The sequence below is a fragment of the Marmota flaviventris genome, chromosome 16 (genome assembly GCF_047511675.1).
Source record: "Marmota flaviventris isolate mMarFla1 chromosome 16, mMarFla1.hap1, whole genome shotgun sequence".
NCBI lineage: Eukaryota > Metazoa > Chordata > Mammalia > Rodentia > Sciuridae > Marmota > Marmota flaviventris.
In genome coordinates this window covers 29,970,836-29,990,949 of record NC_092513.1, presented here as the reverse complement: position 1 = coordinate 29,990,949, position 20,114 = coordinate 29,970,836, and the positions used below count along the sequence as shown (strand labels likewise).

General features: G+C 34.2%; 1 protein-coding gene across 1 annotated transcript in view; it reads right to left on the bottom strand.

Moving 5' to 3' along the window:
- The window catches only part of Rit2 (Ras like without CAAX 2), a 335,542-nt gene that overhangs the window by 254,915 nt on the left and 60,513 nt on the right, over window positions 1-20,114 (bottom strand). Inside the window, exon 2 of the mRNA XM_027935729.2 lies at window positions 4,002-4,058. Coding sequence (XP_027791530.1) covers window positions 4,002-4,058 — 57 coding nt within the window. The remainder of the gene's footprint in view (window positions 1-4,001; window positions 4,059-20,114) is intronic.

The following is a 20,114-nucleotide window of genomic DNA, read 5'->3' as shown; positions in this document are numbered from 1 at the left end:
AGCTCTCTGAGCTGCTTTCCTTCACCATGCCATTCTGATATACTGTATCATCTCAGGCCCAGATCTATGGAGTCAGCTATGGCCCGAGACTCTGAAACCATGAGTCACAAATAAAATTTCCCTTCTCTATGTTGTTCTTGCCAGGTCTTTTGGTCACAGTTCCACAAAAGCTGACTAAAACATTCCGTTTCTTTGTCCTCATCATAAAAAGCATGCTGTTCTGCCATTGTCCAGAGGGAGCTCTCATTCTATTTGGAAGAATAAGGGTGCCCAGATTCATAAATTGTTGGTGAACAAAAGTCGATTAGGTCTACAACTGAATGGTTGTAATTTTGTTTTTTGACAAAAAGCTTCCCTGTCTTCAAGGCAAGTGGATTTTACCTTGCTACACTCCTGCCATGCCTTGTGCTTTTCTATTCACTGTATGGTCTCATTTAATTCTTCTCCATGTGTCTTGAAGTGCTTGGACAGCACTGACTCCATTTGACCTCTGCATGTGTTGTGTTTACCATTTTTAAGGAGTGTAGGAGATAATCACTAGTTACATATGTGACTTAATCAAAGTTAAGGAACTGTGTAACTGCAGGGAAACACAAATCCTCCAGACTTCAGAAAAGCCCATCCAGGACTAGGCATCTTTTTCAGGGTACACTGGTTGTGAATACTATGTTTCCTTCTGCATTCATTTGCAAATGAGGTGACCCTATTGTCTGTGCTTATGTGTTTGCCTTCCTGTGCATGACAATAAACATCAGCAGAAACAATTCTCAACATATGCAGTTTTCATTAAACCATAATTTGGAGTAAAATGCAGAACCTGATATCTTTTATTACATTCTTGGTTTCAAGGAAAGGGAGCTCATCTGTTGTAGAAAAAAATCAATAATCTGATTTTTAATTTATATTCCATTAGAATTCTATACCTTCAGACTTTCCACCTCAAGCAAGTTATAATGAACCTAAAAAGGCATACCATGACAAGCATTCACATGTCATTTTCTCAAAAGTATTTAAGAAGTCTGGTATTTCCTGAAAGGTTTCCTTGAAGGAGGATTTCTGTATTCTAGAAAAGATGGCAGGAGTTTCTTGGCTTTTGAAAAGTGTGGAGAGCTTGATCCTAGTTCACAGTGAATATAGTTGAGGAGAGAGCTGTTTAACAGCTGCCTAGTCTTTTCAAAACCCTTTCTAAAAAGTGTTGACTTCTTTCTTATATTAATAGGTAACTTCAAAAATATTACAAATATCTGTGTATTTGCATTAACTCCTCTGGCTGAATTCATCCAGGGCTTGAAATGTACTATTTCAATATTTTATTTTTGGAGGACAAACAGATTGCTTTCCAAAGAGTAGGTATTTATTTTTTGCCAAGTGAATGGCATACAATGGTCATTTTTAATGAGTCATTACTTAAATATGGCATGTGGGTTTATTAACATGAAAGCTTAGAACCAGTCCATTGGTAAAAATGTTGTCTCTTATTATCTCTATAATAACTTTATTATGGAAAAATCAGCTGTAATTGGTGCCATGTCTAATGCTCAGAGATGTTCCATTTTAAAGATTAAATTAAAACTTGAATTTACCCATATTTAAGTCTATTAAAGAAACATAGTTTAAATTTTACATGATTTTTTCTCCCATTAGAAGAATTGAATCAATACATTTAAATATATCCCTTTCTTAGGCATACTCTGTGAATTTTAGAAACCAAAATCATTGGTCTATCACCAAAATGCTTGCCAAGAAATGAGATCAATTATTTCTCTGGATAGGACACAACCTAATAATAGCCCTGATTCTTATTATGAATAAAATATAAAATTTCAGAGTTTATAAAGTTTCAAAAAAGGATGATTCTAATTTGAAGATGGGGGAGAAAATAAAAATCTACAAATGACTCAAATATTTCAGGGATTGTTGTGAATATACTTTATATACAGAGTCACGAAAAATTGTGCTGTACATGGGTAATAATGAGTGTAAGGCATTCCACTATTGCCATGTATGTAAAAAATAAATAAATAAATAAATTTAAAAAAAATCTCAGTCAGGATGATAAACAGATCCAAACAGGGATTAAAGAATATTCATTTACTATTTCAGTCATGAAATAACTATGCTTATTCTTCTTCAATTTGTAAGATTTTCAAAATGTACTAACATGAATTCTCTCCTGAGGGATGATTAAGGAAGCCAGACTGAGTTACAGTTATGTAGTTAGAGCTGGTGAAGAGAAAATTACTTGGGACTTTGACCTTCTTCAAGCAGGATACCAATGGGAAATTGTTAACTAATGTTCCCATTAGAGAAGATAAGAAATGAGATAATGGGAAAATCGAACAGAAAGTAATAAAATAGTCTTTCTATTTTCAAACTTTTTCTTTTAAAGCTAGCTACTTTATTAATAGTAGATAAAATTATGATGTTAGCCACCTGTTAGTAGTGGCTGTCCAGTTAGTTTAATCTCAAATGATGGATGGACCATGTGAATATCTAAAGAAACCATCACATCCTTATTTCTTTCTCTTGAAGGAGCCATTTATGGTTTATTCACATTCACTGTCCTATGTAAGCTATTAGACACAATAAGCTGGTGAGCAAGAGGCAAGTTTTTGAGACAGTGATACATATGCAATTTAAATAATCACAGAAAACAACAAAGAGCAGAGCGAGCTTGCGATTTCATAAATTATATTATGCAATTTTCCAACAGATACAAGATTCAGAACTTATGGCCAGAGAGTTCCCCTTTTCTGTAACTCACATTTAAGTGGTACAAAACTACTGGTACTCTAGATATTTAGAAAACAGACTTAGAAATTTATCAAACAAGGGTTATACCGAAACACTTCTAAAACTTTATTAAGTGATTATTCTCAGAGACACAAAAACTCCTTGGGGAAGGCCTTCTTGGTCAACAATGTACCAATCAATTGTATTTAAATCTTATTGATTCTGTTTACCTAATGAAGAGATCTTAATGAATTATAAGACATTTAAAAATTCATGCATTTTCTTCATTTCAGTACAGTATTCAAGCAAATATTCTCTAGGACCTACCAGAAGAAATACAGGAGCATTATATATAGGATAATATTTTATGTATTTTAAATCAAAATTCCTTGATTAGCAGATGGAAACTAGAGGATATTATCCACAGGCAGGGGGCAAGGACAAGACATATAAAAATTGAGAAAATAAATGAGGTAAGTAATGGGGAGTCATTAATGGAGCTCACCCTCCAAGAGTCAAGGCATCAGCCATGAAGGGCCCTGGAGATCTATGCTTCCCTCTCTGGGAAATAACACTTGGTGTGTTTCTAAGCAAAGATGACTTTCTTGAACTGTGCTAGAAAAATTTCAATCTATTCTTTAAAATAGCTTTATGAATAAAGCAAATTTAAAGACATTTTTCCTACTTTGAATGAATGAGAAATCTTTCCCAGTGCAATGCTTCTGTACTGCACTATGAAAGGAAACTGCATAAGGGAATAAAACTTGGCTGAATTGGGAGCTTTTACAATATTTTGACTCTTTAAGTCATAGTTTCCTCATCTGTAAGATGAGGATGCTGGATAAAATTATGTCTACATCTAATGACTTCTCCAAATGTGCCATTAACATGGTTAATCAATTCTACAACATAAAATTCAAAGACTGGTAAACACGAAGCAAATTACCAAGTCCCTATATAATCATGTCACCTATATTAACTAGACAACAGTTTTTCAAGTGAGTTTCTCTAATAGTAAATATCCATTAGTGGATCCTAAGATCAACTTAATGGATTCTAACCATCATTTAACAGAATAATAATAATAAAAAAATATTAGAGTGTGTTACAAGATATAAAGACAAATATTGTGAAAATTTACACAATGTGTGTGTGTTCATCATACAATAAACTCAATTATTTATTCTTCAACGTCATTATCAACATCAACAGGCTACTTATTTAGAGTGTCTTTATTTGGACTAAGGGGAAAAGAGATTTTTACTCACCTATAGTGGGGTCATGATAATCAGGAAACTGATGACTGATAAACTGCATTGTCATTGCTGAAAATAAAAATAAGTTTAAGTTTAATAAAAAATCAGCAATTCACTAATAACCCATTCACTTTGGTTCACCAATCTTTTTTAATAGGTTCTGGTGAACAACACATTTATGTGAGTGACTGATTATATTATATGAGCCACAAAATGATAATTAGACATAGTTCTTAAGGGGGGAAAAGAAGGCAAATAATGATAGATATTTCTCTAGAATAAATATATTTGAATTTTGAGTGTATTTCCACTACAATTTAATTGGAGTGAAAATCAAGAAGCTCTTGATATAGTGAGACTATAAACTAACTGTAGGTCCCTATTAGCTTGTTCTTATTAAACAATTGGTAATAACCAGAGTGATGTTTCCACTAAAAGATCTGTATATTTTGGGGAACTCAAGTATCTCATCGTAAAATAAGAAGATAATCTCTAGAGTTCCTATAAGCTATAATACATTATAGTTATCATCCTTTGATTATATTCTTGATGATATTATTTTATTCATAATTAACTTTTTTAGTTAAATTTTTTTCAGTCACTTTTATCTTGTCTAATTCATGTTAATTACTATGACTTTTCACTACTTATTCTGTCGTTCTTAAATTCTCCATGGTTTTTACAAACCCTTAAAATGTAAAATATTTTTAGTGTTTCTGTTTTCAGGAGTTTCCTTGTGATTTTTCATTGTTAGGAGACAAGGGACCTCTGAATTAAATAACAAACTATATAAAAAAAGCAATATGTATGTTGACAAAGACTCTTTAACCAAGCTTGAGTAGAGATTTTCTGAGTTCTTTTTTAACTTGGCCTCAACTTTGGCCCTGTTGCTTGTTTCTACCCTGCAGGGTATGCATAGCTCAGTTGTAGCAAGAACCCTACTAAGTCAATTCACAGGGAATCATTTCTGATAACCCTGGCCTAGCAAGAATCCCTGTTAAATCAGCTTAGCAAAAATCCTCCTACCCTTGATGTATCTTCTTGGTAATTTTCTATCTATGGATGCAACCCCTCCTCCTCTTCCTTCTTTCTCACTCTGCTCCTTACCTGTGAATCCCTGTTAGTCCTATTATATTCAGAATTCAGCCCAGTTCTATACTTAAATCCCTTTTTTTCTCTATAGCAATAGTTCCTGAATATAATCTATCTTTACTGCCTTCACTATTGTATTGTCTAGCTCTGGTTCTCGTTAACAGTATGTTCACACTTTAGCAAATGTTCAGAGCAGAGAACACTCAGTTAAATTCAACAAACATGTAAAAGGCACTTGCTTGTTGAGAAATGCAGAGAAATGGAACCTGACCCAGTGGAAGAGAATTTCTGTGTGCACTTCAATGGTTGTCTTCCTCCTGTTTTTGAGTCCTCAAAGGGTGTCTTTTTATGAAAGTGTTAATTTGGCAGCTTTGGAAAAATTTTTGAAATGCAAATCAAGTTTCCTTACAGACAACCTTAGGAATTTTGAGAATTTCAGGAATATAAACTGAAAGCTACATCTTTGTTGGTTTCAGATATTAGATATATATTTTAAAAATCATTTGGGAATTTCTTGGATCCAATCCAAGATGGCGGAAGGAAGAGAGTGAGCCACCCTGTACCTGCGCAGCCAGACACTCAGATCTCGCCTAGTAGGAATACTATATCTCCAAGAGTGTTAGAGGTCCCCTATCCAGCTGCTCTCTGCAGAAACCACCAGCGCTGTGACCTCATGTGGGGCTCTGGGCCTCAGCATTAGAGTAGGATGCCTGGCGTTGGAGCAGGACTCAAAGCCTCAAAGTTCCAATCCATGCAAGACTTGTGGAGTGCCTTAGCAGAATCACCTATCAACACACCTGCAGATCGCCAAGACTCGCTTCACTCCCACGCAGGACATTCAGTTGCTATCTACCCACAGTACAATGCCATTGCCTGGCTCCCCCCACCTCACCAGACTCTCTCCACCTCACCAGACATCCCGGTGCTGAAAGCAGACCGCCACCATCTTGGCTCAACATTCTTGCATTTAGCTGGGGTAATTCCCAGATCAGATCTCCAGCAGCCAGGTACCAGTTTTCCCCCCTCCCCAGCAGCCAAACCCAACACAGTAGCTGCCCTACACAGGTGTGCAGTGCTACCAGGAAGCTTGCCCACGGGAGCCCCGGGGTGAGAGTTTCCTCAATTGGGAACTGCTGGGGGAGAGGGAGAGACCAGGAACTGGGAAATCTCCAGGCAAGAGAGGGAGATAGTACCAGGCACGCTAACATCGCATGAGCGAGAGTTCCCAAAAAGAGACCAAGAAGGGGCTGGGGATGTGGCTCAAGCAGTAACACGCTCGCCTGGCATGCGTGGGGCGCTGGGTTTGATACTCAGCACCACATAAAATAAAATAAAAAGATGTTGTGTCCACCGAAAACTGAAAAATAAATATTGAAAAAAAAATTCTCTCTTTCTCTTTTTTAAGAGAGAGAAAGAGAGACCCAGAAGGTGCAGTCTTTCTGCAGGGGACTAGTGGATTCCACTCCCTGCATCCAGGCACCCTATGCAAGGACCATCTTCCCACCCTGGTTACCTCCACCATCCTGAGGGCAGAGACAACAGTTTGCAATAGACAATGCCACCTACAGGATGAGAAGAGAAGCAGGAGTGATGCGGATCTCTAAAGCTGGCTACCACCCTGGTTTCTTCCCTTGTTGGTTGGTTGGTTGGTTTATTGGTTTGTTTCTTTTTTCCCTTCTACCGCTCCATCCTCCGGCCCTCACATCCCCAGCATATGTGAAACCTTTGCATGAAAGAGGACTTTGAGGACTGAGTCATCTCAGTAATATAATATAGAGGTGTTGTATATGCCCTTTTTTCTTTTTATTCTTTCATTTTTCTTTCCTCCTCCAAATTTTACTGTCTTAACATCTGTATTTTTCTAAATACATATATGTGTTTGTTTTATGTACTCTACTGTCTTCCCACGTACTTGCCTACCCTAAATTACTTCCTATCTATACTCTTGCTACTAACCCTCTTTACTAGATTTCTCCTTCATACTTCCTAAGATATATTGACTCTATATCCTCACATCCTACCTTCTCAGCATATCATCCTAAGCTCCACCCCCAGGTTATTGTCCACTGTCAGAAACTATAAACCATTTTAGAAAACTACTGATTATATTTTAGATAATAATTTAATCCAACATTTCTGTACATTGAGACTAAAGTGTAAATATCTTAATAACAACAAATTGTTGATATTAGAATCTGTTAGCATTGTCCTTCCCTGCAAAGGAGAAATCTTGGAACTCTACAAGAGCACTACAAACCTATAGAGTAAAAACAATAACAATCTAGACCCACAGAGCTGGAAAGGATGACACAGGAGCAACATGAAAAGAGAAGGGAATAAAGTGCCCCAAACAAATGAAGACACCAATTTAAGACATTCAAGTTATAAGCATGTATTGATTAGGTTAAAGCTTTAATTAATAATTAATTAATCTACTGATATGGATTAACCTGGTAGTAACAATCATAAATATATATGCCCCAAACAATAGTACAGCTATGTTTATCAAACAAATTATTCTCAAGTTCAAGAGTCAAATTGATTACAACACAATTATCTTGGGTGACTTTAACACATCTCTCTCACCACTGGATAAATCTTCAAAAAAAAGTTGAATAAAAACAATAATATAATCAATAACTTAGGCTTAACTCACATACATAGAATATTTCAACCTGCATCAAGCAGATATACTTTCTTCTCAGCAGCATATGGATCCTTCTCTAAAATATACCATATACTATGCCATAAAGAAACTCTTAGCAAATACAAAAATGTAGAGATACTACCATGTATTTTATCAGATCATAATGGAATGAAACTGGAAACCAATGACAAAATAAAAAATAAAAATTACTCCAACACCTGGAGACTAAACAATATGCTACTGAATGAACAACGGGTTGCAGAAGACATCAAAGAGGAGATTAAAAAATTCTTAGAGATAAATGAGAACATAGACACAGCATATAGAAATCTCTGGGACACTATGAAAGCAGTTCTAAGAGAAAATTTCATTGCATGGAGTTCATTCCTTAAAAGAAGAAATAATAAACAAATGATAAACAAATAAATGACCTTACTTTATATCTCAAAGCCCTAGAAAGAAGAACAAATCAACAGCAAAAGCAGTAGAAGACAAGAAATAATTAAAATTAAAGATGAAACCAATGAAATTGAAACAAAAGAAACAATTGAAAAATTGACAAAACAAAGAGTTGGTTCTTTGAAAAAATAAATAAAATTGACAGACCCTTAGCTATGCTAAGGAAGAGAAGGAGAGAGAGAATTCAAATTATCAGCATATGCGATGAAAAAGGTAATATCTCAACAGACACTACAGAAATACAGAGGATAATTAGAAATTATTTTGAAAACTTATATTCTAATAAAATATAAGATAGTGAAGGCATTGACAAATTTCTTAAGTCATAAGACTTGCCCAGACTGAATCAGGAAGATATACATAATTTAAATAGACCAATATCAAGTGATGAAATAGAAGACACCATCAGAAGCCTACCAACCAAGAAAAGGACTGTACAGTTACACAGCTGAGTTCTACAAGACCTTTAAAGAAGAACTAGTACCACACTCTTCAATTTATTTCAGGAAATAGAAAAACAGGCAGCACTTCCAAACTCATTCTATGAGGCCAATATCACCCTGATTCCAAAACCAGGCAAAGACATATCAAAGAAAGAAAACTTTAGACCAATATCTCTTATGAACATAGTGCAAAAATTCTCAATAAAATCTGGCAAATTGAATACAAAAAACATATCAAAAATATCATGCACCATGATCAAGTGGGATTCATCCCAGGTGTGTAAGGTTGGTTCAACATAAGAAAATCAATAAATGTAATTCATCACATCATTAGACTCAAAGAATCATGTGATTATCTCAATAGTTGCAGAAAAAGCATTTGACAAAATACAGCACCCCTTAATGTTCAAAACACTAGAAAAACTAGGGATAACAGGAACATATCTTAACATCATAAAGACTATCTATGCTAAGCCCCAGGCCAACATCATTCTACATGGAGAAAAATTGAAGGCATTCCTTCTAAAAACTGGAACACGACAGGGATGCCCTCTTTCACCACTTCTATTTAATGTAGTCTTTGAAACACTGGCCAGAGCAATTAGACAGATGAAAGAAATTAAAGGGATATGTATAGGAAAAGAAGAACTTAAATTAGCACTATTTGCTGACCATATGATTCTATATCTAGAAGACCCAAAAAGCTCCACCAGAAAAATTCTAGAACTAGTAAATGAATTCAGCAAAGTAGCAGGTTATAAAATCAACACCCATAAATCAAAGGCTTTTCTGTATTATCAGTGACAAACCCTCTGAGATAGAAATGAGGAAAAGTATCCATTTACAATAGTCTCAAAAAAATAAAAAACAAAACTTGTGAATCAACAAAAGAGGTGAAAGATCTATACAATAAAAACTACAGAACCCTAAAGAAAGAAATCAAAGAAGACCTTAGAAGATGGAAAGATCTACCTTGCCCTTGGATAGGCAAAATTAATATTATCAAAATGGCCACACTTTCAAAAGCACTATTCAGATTTAATGCAATTGCAATAAAAATCCTAATGGCATTCCTCATAGAAATAGAGAAAGCAATCATGAAATTCATCTGGAAAAATAAGAGACCCAGAAAAGCTAAAGCAATTCTTAACAGGAAGAGTGAAGCAGGTGGCATCACTATACCAGACCTTAAACTATACTACAGAGCAATAGTAACAAAAACAGCATGGTATTGGCACCAAAACAGACTGGTAGACCAATGGTACAGAATAGAGGACACAGAGACTAACCAACAAAATTACAATTATCTTATATTAGACAAAGGTGCCAAAAACATGCATTGGAGAAAAGATAGTCTCTTCAACAAATGGTGCTGGGTAAACTGGATTTCCATAAGCAACAAAATGAAATTAAATCCCTGTCTCTCACCATGCACAAAACTCAATTCAAAATGGATCTAAGATTTAGAAATTAAACCAGAGACCCTGCATCTAATAGAAGAAAAAGTAAGCCCTAATCTTCATAATGTGGGATTAGGCCCCAACTTCCTTAATGGGACTCCTATATCGCAAGAATTAAAACCAAGAATCAATAAATGGGATGCAATCAGACTAAAAAGTTTCTTCTCAGCAAAAGGAACAATCTGTGAGGTGAATAGAGAGCTTACATCTTGGGAACAAATTTTTACCCCCCCCCACATCAGATAGAGCACTAATCTCTAGGATATATAAAGAACTCAAAAAGCTAAACACAAAAAAACAAATAACCCAATCAATAAATGGGCCAAGGACATGAATAGACACTTCTCAGAAGAGGATATTCAATCAAAAAACAAATATATGAAAAAATTTTCATCATCTCTAGCAATTAGAGAAATGCAAATCAAAACAACTCAAATATACCATCTCACATCAGTCAGAATGGCAGCTATGAAGACAAACAACAGTAAGTGTTGGTGAGGATGTGGGGAAAAAGCCACACTCATACATTGCTGGTGGGACTGCAAATTGGTGCAACCAATATGGAAAGCAGTATGGAGATTCCTTGGAAATCTGGGCATGGAACCACCATTTGACCCAGCTATTCCTCTCCTCAGTCTATACCCAAAGGACTTAAAAATAGCATACTACAGGGACACAGCCACATCAATGTTTATAGCAGCACAATTCACAATAGCTAAACTGAGGAGCCAACCTAGATGCCCTTCAGTGGATAAATGTATAAAAAAAATGTGGCATATATACACAATGGAATTTTACTCCGCAATAAAAGAGAATAAAATAATGGCATTTGCAGGTAAATGGATGGCGCTGGAGAAGATAATGCTAAGTGAAGTTAGCCAATCCCAAAAAACAAATGCTGATATGTTTTCTCTGATATAAGGAGGCTGACTCATTGTGGGGTAGGGAGGGAGAGCATGATAGGAATAGATGAATTCTAGATAGAGAAGAGGGGTGGGAGGGAATGGGAGGGGGCAGGGGATTAGCAAGGATGGTGGAATGTGATAGACATCATTATCCAAAGAACATGTATAAAGACATGAATTGATGTGAACATACTTTATATACAAACATAGGTATGAAAAATTGTTCTATATGTGTAATAAGAATTATGATGCATTCCACTGTCATGTATTTAAAAAATAAAACCAATAAAAATAAAATCATTTGGATTTTTTTCTCCTTAGCTTTTTTTTCATCTTTGGTAGAATTAATAATTTTAACAATTTTTAATTATGAAAACTAATGGGTTTCACTGGGATCTTTCCACATGTGTATATGTGTATGTATTTCCTGAGCTTTAAAATTGCAGTTGTCATTATCTCTCTGTCACCTGTTGTTTTTTGTTTTGTTTTGTTTTGTTCCCAATTATAACACAGAGGTCAGAGGCCTGGCCTCATCTTCACCAGTTAGCTTAGTCATCTCAATTCCAACAATAGCTTAGATTTCATAAAGTTAAAACTAAGATGAGGATGTTCTCACTACATCTCACTCAAAATAAAGAGAAATATACCCATTCACTAAATATGATTAAGAGTCTGTATTCATCTTATGATAATCAATTATTTAGACTAAAATCTTAAAGATATCTTTGGACACTTTCACTTTCAAATTCTTCATGCAAACATGTCAATTTTTTACTATACCTCACTCCAAAATATCTTTCAAATATGTCTTGATTCTTTCCTTATTACCTAGTTCAGAATCTTCCATTTCTTCTCAAAGCCTCTGTTGTATTAAACTCAACACTGTTTTCTTTGTAAATATGTTTTTTCCCATTATATTTTTCATAGTCATACCAGAATCATCATAAAAAAATCTTGTCATTTACATGTCAACAGCTATTAAAGACATGTCTAATATGACATGCTGGCATATGTGGTATTTAATAAACCATGCTTGCCTTACTCTTCAGTCTGGAATCACAGACTAAAGTCTAAAGTACAGACTTTCTGAAGTGCTTTTCATCCACAAGCAAAACTTAATCCTATAACTGAGAATGACATTCATGTTCTGGCTTCTGCTGATGTACTTAACAAACCTCACTCCTTGACCAGCATTTCCTCAACTTCCTCTGAACCCTCTTCTCACCTAACTTTAAAATTTTGGTCTTCTGTATTTATCTTTTGGATAACACAGTTTAAGCAAGAACTGCTTAACCAGTTTAGAGAGCAATCCCCAACCTTTACATCTATTCACCACCTTCCATATCTGATCAAATTATTCTACCTTACCATATTCCATGTAACATCTTGCCTTCAGCAAGAATCTCATTAAATCGGTTTAACCAGAATCCTCCCTAGTTCTCCCAAATGCTTCTTCTTGCTAATTTTCCATCCACTGACCCCCATCCTGCTCATTGGCTATAAGTCCCTAAGCAGTTCTTGTTGTATTTGGAATTGAGTCCAGTTCTATACTTGGTTCTTCCTTTCTCTATTGTAATAGTTCCTGTTTAAAGTGTGTTTTTACTTCTTTAATTGCTGTACAGCTCTGTTTTTTTTTTTTAAGCAGTAATAATAATGGCCAATAGCTCTGCTTCAGCATCACACAACTCAATTCACTCATTTAACACTTTGTCTACCAGCCATTGGTAAATAATAGTTATGGAATCTACCAAGAAGCAATAGCAAACATTGTTTTAATTGTGGATCAATTTTATTACTGTATATTTGGGAAGGAATTGTGGAGATAGAAGAAATTTTGAACAAAATTAAGGAAAAGATATACATATAAGTATTTTAAGGACTGATAAATATACTTGCATATTAAAGTTGAGAATCCAAAAACCAACATATAGTTATTTAGAAGAACAAGTAGCATATTATTTAGATGATTGAGTTTGTGCTTTAATGGAAACCTGCTGTTTATTAGATAATTGAAAAAGCCCTTCAATTCTCAAATTCTCTGACCTACCACTGAGAGAGAACCAAAGAAAAGGGAGCCAGCTGAGCTTTGTTCCAAATTTTCAGAAGATAATTTTAGAAAGGTTTATTTGTAAAAGTTTCTTTGTGTTTCACAAAATGGTTGCCCTCTGGGACACTTAAGAGCCATTTTCTTTTAGGGAGATAATATATAAAACAATTTTTGAAGAAGCTCTCTTAAACACTTATGTGGGACTGTAATATAACTCACCCAAAATGTAATTCTTCAGCATATTTCAAGTTGATTATTTGAAGAAACTTCAGACCTCAGCAGAGCATAGGAATGACTCTGAGAGGCTGCCCTGTGGTTGGAAATGCATTTATAAAGAACATTTTCATGGGAGATAAGCAGTGGAGGCAAATAGGCTTTTCTATCAGATACACTACCCCCACAGTCAAAATCATTGCCAGTCTATATTGTGCAATTGACATCTCAGAGACTGTATCCTCAATCTCAGTAGGAGGCCCTGGATATTAGCCAGGAATAAGAATGCTAATGAAGATATGGGATGATAGGAGATCAGTACAAGCATTTTGGGGGACCTATGAAGTAATTTATACAGTCTTGATCAAATATAATTATGTGTGTGAATCAGGTAAGTAACTGGGATTAACCACTGAATCTTCATATCAAAATGAACCATTAGAGTTGTCATCATTTTCTTATATAAAGGATGTTGATTTTTATAGATTCATTTCAAACTCCTTTCCCTTGCTAATTAGCATTTTGAGCAATTTTTCGTAATTTTTAGGAGTTCCTTAGTATCATAACCTCTGAAATAGAAATAGTTTCCAATTCTTATCTTCACTCTCAATTTATCTTATCCATAGTCATGGCTTCATTCATTCATTCATTGATTAATACTTCATTTTAATAGAATCTCCTATGAAACCATATGGACCAGGTAGGTTCCTTTTGTATAGTGGTAGTTCCTTTATTACTTTTCTATCTAGTCTGTGCTTATTTGGTCTGTTAAGCCATCTAACTTTACTAAGCAGAACTTTAGGCAGTAGTATTACTAAAAAATTTATGCCTCTAGGTTTTAAATCACATTTTTAAGGATTTATGGAACTGTATAAGAATTTGTTTCCATAATGTCAATAGTAATTTCCTATTTAAAATTTTCTATTTACTATTTTCCTATATTATTTGTATAAATTAACTAAGGATTTGTGTATTTCTTTGATTTTTCTGTAATTATTATTATTGTTTTTCTACTCAATTGTTTTCTTTTCACTGTCTACCTGCTTTTGTCTTTTTTTTTTTTTCTATGTTGGTTTCCTTAGGTTTGTTTTTTTTTGTTAACTCAGTTGCATATTTTAATTCTGACTGATAAAGCTTATATCAATATGAATTGTCCTCTGATATCTGCTGTGAATGTGTCCTATATATTTTAAGATTATTTTCATATGTTTTCTAATCTCTATTTGTATTTTCTGTTTTATCTATTGGTTGACAAATAGAAATCACTTTTCAATTATTAGCTGGTAGTATTTTTTTGCTTTTAATTTTATTTTAAGATTCTAATTCTGAATCTTGAGTTCCATTTTTAATATACTTTCAGCGATCATATTTTACTTGTTTTAAAACATTATTGATCACATAATCACTCTTGTGGGTGTTTTTCTGCCTTCTTTAACATCTCTGACTTGATTTTTCATCCCAAACTATTTTACCATAGATATAATTTAGTATTTATTTTTGAGGTGGTTTTGGCCTTTCCTTCAATTCTCATCTTCTTAATACATTTTTAAAAATTATTTACTGTTCTCAGATTTTAAATTTTTGATTCTATGTTTTTGATCTTTACATGATTATTTGAAAATATTGGATTCAGTTAAGATTCTTGTGTTATATTTCACTGGTTGTTGAATTTGAAGAAAAATTGTTGTCTTTCAAAATACTGATTTATAATTTTTGGTTTTCTTCTTATAGTAGTTTTGTTTCATACTTGTTTAATTCCCTCTCTGTTCCTATATATTGGAAGTCCAGAGTTACTAGATCAAGAATGTCTTCTTCTGTTAGATGACTAATGTGCATTTTTAAAAAATTGTCTAATATTGGCAGATATTAGTGGTGACAGGCATTACATTTCTTGTTTCTTTCTTTCTTTATATCTTCTTTCTTTTTTTCAACAAGATCTTTAATTTTCTTTGCCCTCCCGTCTTCCCCTTCACTGCCCCAACTTTGAGATGAACCACCCTTTTCTACTCTATTTTCTGACTCTCTGAAACAGATAGTCATTCTGTTTAGATAGACCATTATTTCTGGTCCTGTTCAATGGTGAAATATTTTATTGTCTTTATTTTTTAGTTGTCAATGGATCTTTATTTTGTTTATTTTATGAGGTGATGAGAATTGAACCCAGTGCCTCATACATGTTAGTCAAGTGCTCTACCACTGAGCCACACTCCAGCCCTTGATATCTTGTGACTGCTGTGAAACAAAAAGTTCCTTGATGATTGTCATTATTGTTGTCCATTTGCATTGGATTTCCATTCCTGGGGATGCTTATACCTGTAGTTTATTTGTGTACTTCATGCTCCTATCTCTTTTTCTGAGTCTTTAGTCTTTCTTCTCATACTCCATAGCTATAAACTTATAAGGCCAGCAGAATTCCACTTGGAATTATTATTTCTTTCCTTAGAAGTGACTGATATTCACAGTGTGGATCATATGTGATTTTTTTTTTTAAAGAGAGAGAGAGAGAGAGAGAGAAATTTTTAATATTTATTTTTTAGTTCTCGGCGGACACAACATCTTTGTTTGTATGTGGTGCTGAGGATCGAACCTGGGCCGCACGCATGCCAGGCGAGCGCGCTACCACTTGAGCCACATCCCCAGCCCCCATATGTGATTTTATTTATACTCCTTGTTGGTATTTTGGCTTTGTGGCAAGATATATGAGAAACATAGATTTAGGAGGCCAACAATATTCTCCTAGTCATATATCACTAATCATTAAATTTCAATATGGAAGAATAAGTCAATAAAATTTGTGATGTGTAGGTCTTTGAAACTTAATGCTATAAAAGAGCAGGTAATTTTTCTCATGGATAATTTAGGTTAAAAATTCTCTAAACATAATTTGTGCATTGAATTACTTCGGCTAGATGATTAGAAATTCATTTGTGTAAGAAGGCAAAGTGTACAAAAGGTCATGACTTAATCATAATCTGGTCAAGACTGCTTTGAACAAAGAAAATTGTGTTTACAAGTCCATCCATAAGACATTCAGTTAGCATGTCTGTGTGCTTGAAATTGGGCACAACAACTTAATAGGTGGAACATTTTAAATGTACTGAATCCAAGATGCATTTCAATCCTCTTATATTAGAAAATCAGGTTGTACATGTGTGTAAGCATGAGGTGGGAAGAGGTTGATGGAAATAGGTGCCTAACACAAATAGAAAGTATCAGAAATTTAGTTTCCAAGTTGAAAGAGAATTTATTAATGCAGATGCAAAAGGCTGAAACCAAATTTCTATGTCTTTACCACTATTCTTTATTTTGCACTCATGTCAAAATGCAGCATTGAAGAGGCATGGATATGGTAGTTATGTCCCATGGAATCTTTCTGGGGCCTAGGATTCTTTCATCAAGTGGGTCTCCCACCCACCACTCAGAATTCAAGGTCTGCACAGAATTCTTTACAACAATTGGCATATGAGTGAGAGATAATGCATGGAGGATTATATGGGAGGATTTTTAGGGAAAGTGATATAAATATTGTACATTACTTTTTCCACACACAGTTAACAGAACTCAGTTACTTGGCTTCTCCCAGTTGCCATGAGGCAAGGATGTATGTAAGGAGGAAAAAGAAAATGGGCTTGGTAAATGCATAGCAGACACTTACATATGGGGAAAAGAATGCTCAAAGAAAATGTGAACATTTCCAATGAAGTAAAATAAAATTTCACACTCTTCCTCCCCAAAAGAAGAATCATCTCCTGAAACATTAACTTAGGTCTTAGTGTTCTTTTCTCACTATATTCCATGCAGAATCCTTCTGAATTTTCTAAATATAACATATTTTTTAGTTTTGCTGAATAGCTCAAAAATATTATAAGAAACAATACTTATTTAGATTTTCAGGGTTGCTGCATTCTACATGGTGAAAATCTATGTACCATTTGGTAACTTTTAAAAATCAGTTCTCCAGACGGGAGCGTATCTGAAATGATGAATTTTTTTTTTTTTCAAGTCAACTACCATCACAAAAAAGTTCAAAAAAGAAATAGTGACAGGATGTTTGAACCATTCCATGTTCGTAAATGCTTCTTTTTATAACAGTTGTCTTTTACTGCCTTTACAGATACAAAGAAAGTACAAAACATTTATGTTTAGAGAGGACATTTGATCAGAAAATTCAGTCACCCACTTTAATCTTAATGAAAGTAATTAGGGATGAAAATATTTGGTGGACTCAAATAGCCATGGTCATTTGATTTGTAGAATTATTATTGTTAGTGGTAACTGTTGTATAGGAGGCAAGAATACTTTTCCCACCATAGAAAGGAACATTTGCTAGAAAGTAACTGAAAGTCCATTATGAAGAATCTGATGTATTTCATATCAAAAACCTTTTCCCTTTATTAGTTGGCCATACGGTTTACACATGATATGAAAATGTAATGTTTCCCAAGACTTCATAAAATATTCAGTAAGTACATATAATAGATAATGTTCAAAGAATCTTAAATGTCCATGCAATAATAGTGGTAAGACATTAACAACAATCATTTTTTTAAGCAAACATGCTTTGTTTAGACTTTCTTTTTCCATGGGCATGTTTTCTTATTTAAATTTTCATTTTAATATTCAGATATTTTCATAATTTACTATTTCATTTTAAAGTTAAATTTAAACCAACTGCTTCTTGTTTTGCATAATTCAGTATTAAACCATCAAATTTACCACTCTGAAAAATCTGACAATATTATATATCATCCTACTTAGAGTGTCAGTAATATTTGGCCAGAGGCAGAGACTGTCAGTTATGAAAAAGATAAATTGTAAAAAGAAGGAGTTATTTTTTTTATGAACTCAAAAACAAAACAATTGAAGTACTACATAAAATCACACTACTGGTTATTATTTCTCCTACTCACTCCCACTTCTCCAAAAGGAATATGATATTTATGGAAAGTACTAAACAGAAGCATTTAGGATAATAATACAATCTCATAACACAGTGACAAAGGATGGCAAATCCTGGCTTTCCCTGTGGGATTGATGGCCTGTCCATGAAATAGGAATGATGAGACTGAGACTGGTCACTAAGGTTTAATACTATTTCCCTCTTATGATTATATTTGTGGGATCTTGGGAAAAAATGACCTAAACTCTCTGTGTTTATTTTCTTGTCTAGAAAATAAGAAGGATGAGGAACAGTGACTTGAAGTTACCTTCAGATTAAGCACTAAGACTCTTTCTTCTTCTCATTGTCATTATCACCATCATTATCCATTTCTCATCTATATAGGATCTGGTTGTTTTGTTTCTCCACCACTTCAATCATTGGGATCCAGTCACACAGGCCTCCTGGGAGTTTTCCATAAGTCTCAGCCATGTTTCTGCCCAAGGAAGAATCTCAGCTGGTACAGTTTCTTCTGCCTGGAATGCTCTTCCCTCAGATACCTACATGGTTCACTCTCTTACACTTTCAGGTAACTACTCACACAGGGCCTTCTTTGGGATACATACCCTCAGCACTGAATTTAAGTCAGAACCCATTTATTCTTCCTGGAATTCCCATGTCCCTTGTTGGTGTTCACTCATGCATTCATTCATTTAATTCTAAGTATTTATTATGTGCCAGACACTGCTTAGATGCTTGGGGAAAATCAAGGAACAACACAGGTAAAGCCTATGCCTTTTAGGAGTTACATTCTAGGAGATGGGAATTTGGAGAAAGAAACACATTCTGGAACACATTAATAATATGTGAAGGGGTGACAAAGCTATACAAAAAGTCAAGTATTACAGGATCATTATTAAAATATAAAATACAGTAAGATGAAATTATGTGGTAGGAATCAAATGGACATAAAACTTCCAAATAGTACAGGAAAATAAATGTAGTATTTTCACTATTACAGATCTTTTAATGTATATTTTAAAAAGGGATAACAGTGGATTTTAAATTACTATGTTTTTTATGTACTAATGGGTATACTTCTGATTATTTTTTTGAGACTTCATTATTTAACATAAGCTGGAAAATAAACTCTTTAAAACTATTTAAATTTAGAATGAAATTTTTAGGTATCAGTCTAAAAGAATGAAAATTAGGCCCCATATCTTTAAAAATTTCTTTGGTGGAGCAACTTAACAAAAATATTTTAGAATAAATCTGTAGATAATCTTGATCAGGGTTAGGGAGCCACCAAAGAATCAAAGTAGATGGGTCATAGGACCCCAAAATAAGACTCTTTCTATTGTGCTAATTGGTTTTCATTCATTTTTTCTCTTAACTGAAAACTTATGCTCGATCATGAGCATAACAAAAACATTTCCTGTATATACAATCAGTGTGGGTTTTTTTAATGAATAAGTCTAAAATTATATTTTGACGCAAAGGAACAAATGATAACTGATCTTTTATTTTTCTATCAATCAGCACTACACTTACAAACTTTTTCTGAAATGCATTGAAAGAAGGTCAGAAATAGCATCAAAAGAATCCATAACATGGAATCCTTCCCAAGGAGAATATGCCCCAAAGAAATGACAGTGTGATGGTTTGTAATCACTTGCTGAGCCCCTTGAGTGAGACTGAGATGGCCATCCACAAGGATTGCCCCCAAGCAGGTGTTGGGTGTTCTTTCTAAAGTCAAGGCAATAGAGAGTGTTTAAGAGTGGTGATAAAATAAGAGTTTCATGGAACTTGTTAAAGATGTTTTAATTATTTTCATAATTTTTAGTAATGGAAATTGTTGAACCTATGTTAGACTGAAAAGAATGCTGAATTTAAAAATGACATAACAGATATCCTAATCCCACTTTAATGCCATCTTTCTTTCTCCTTATTAACACACTTCTAACAGGAAAAGAGTTC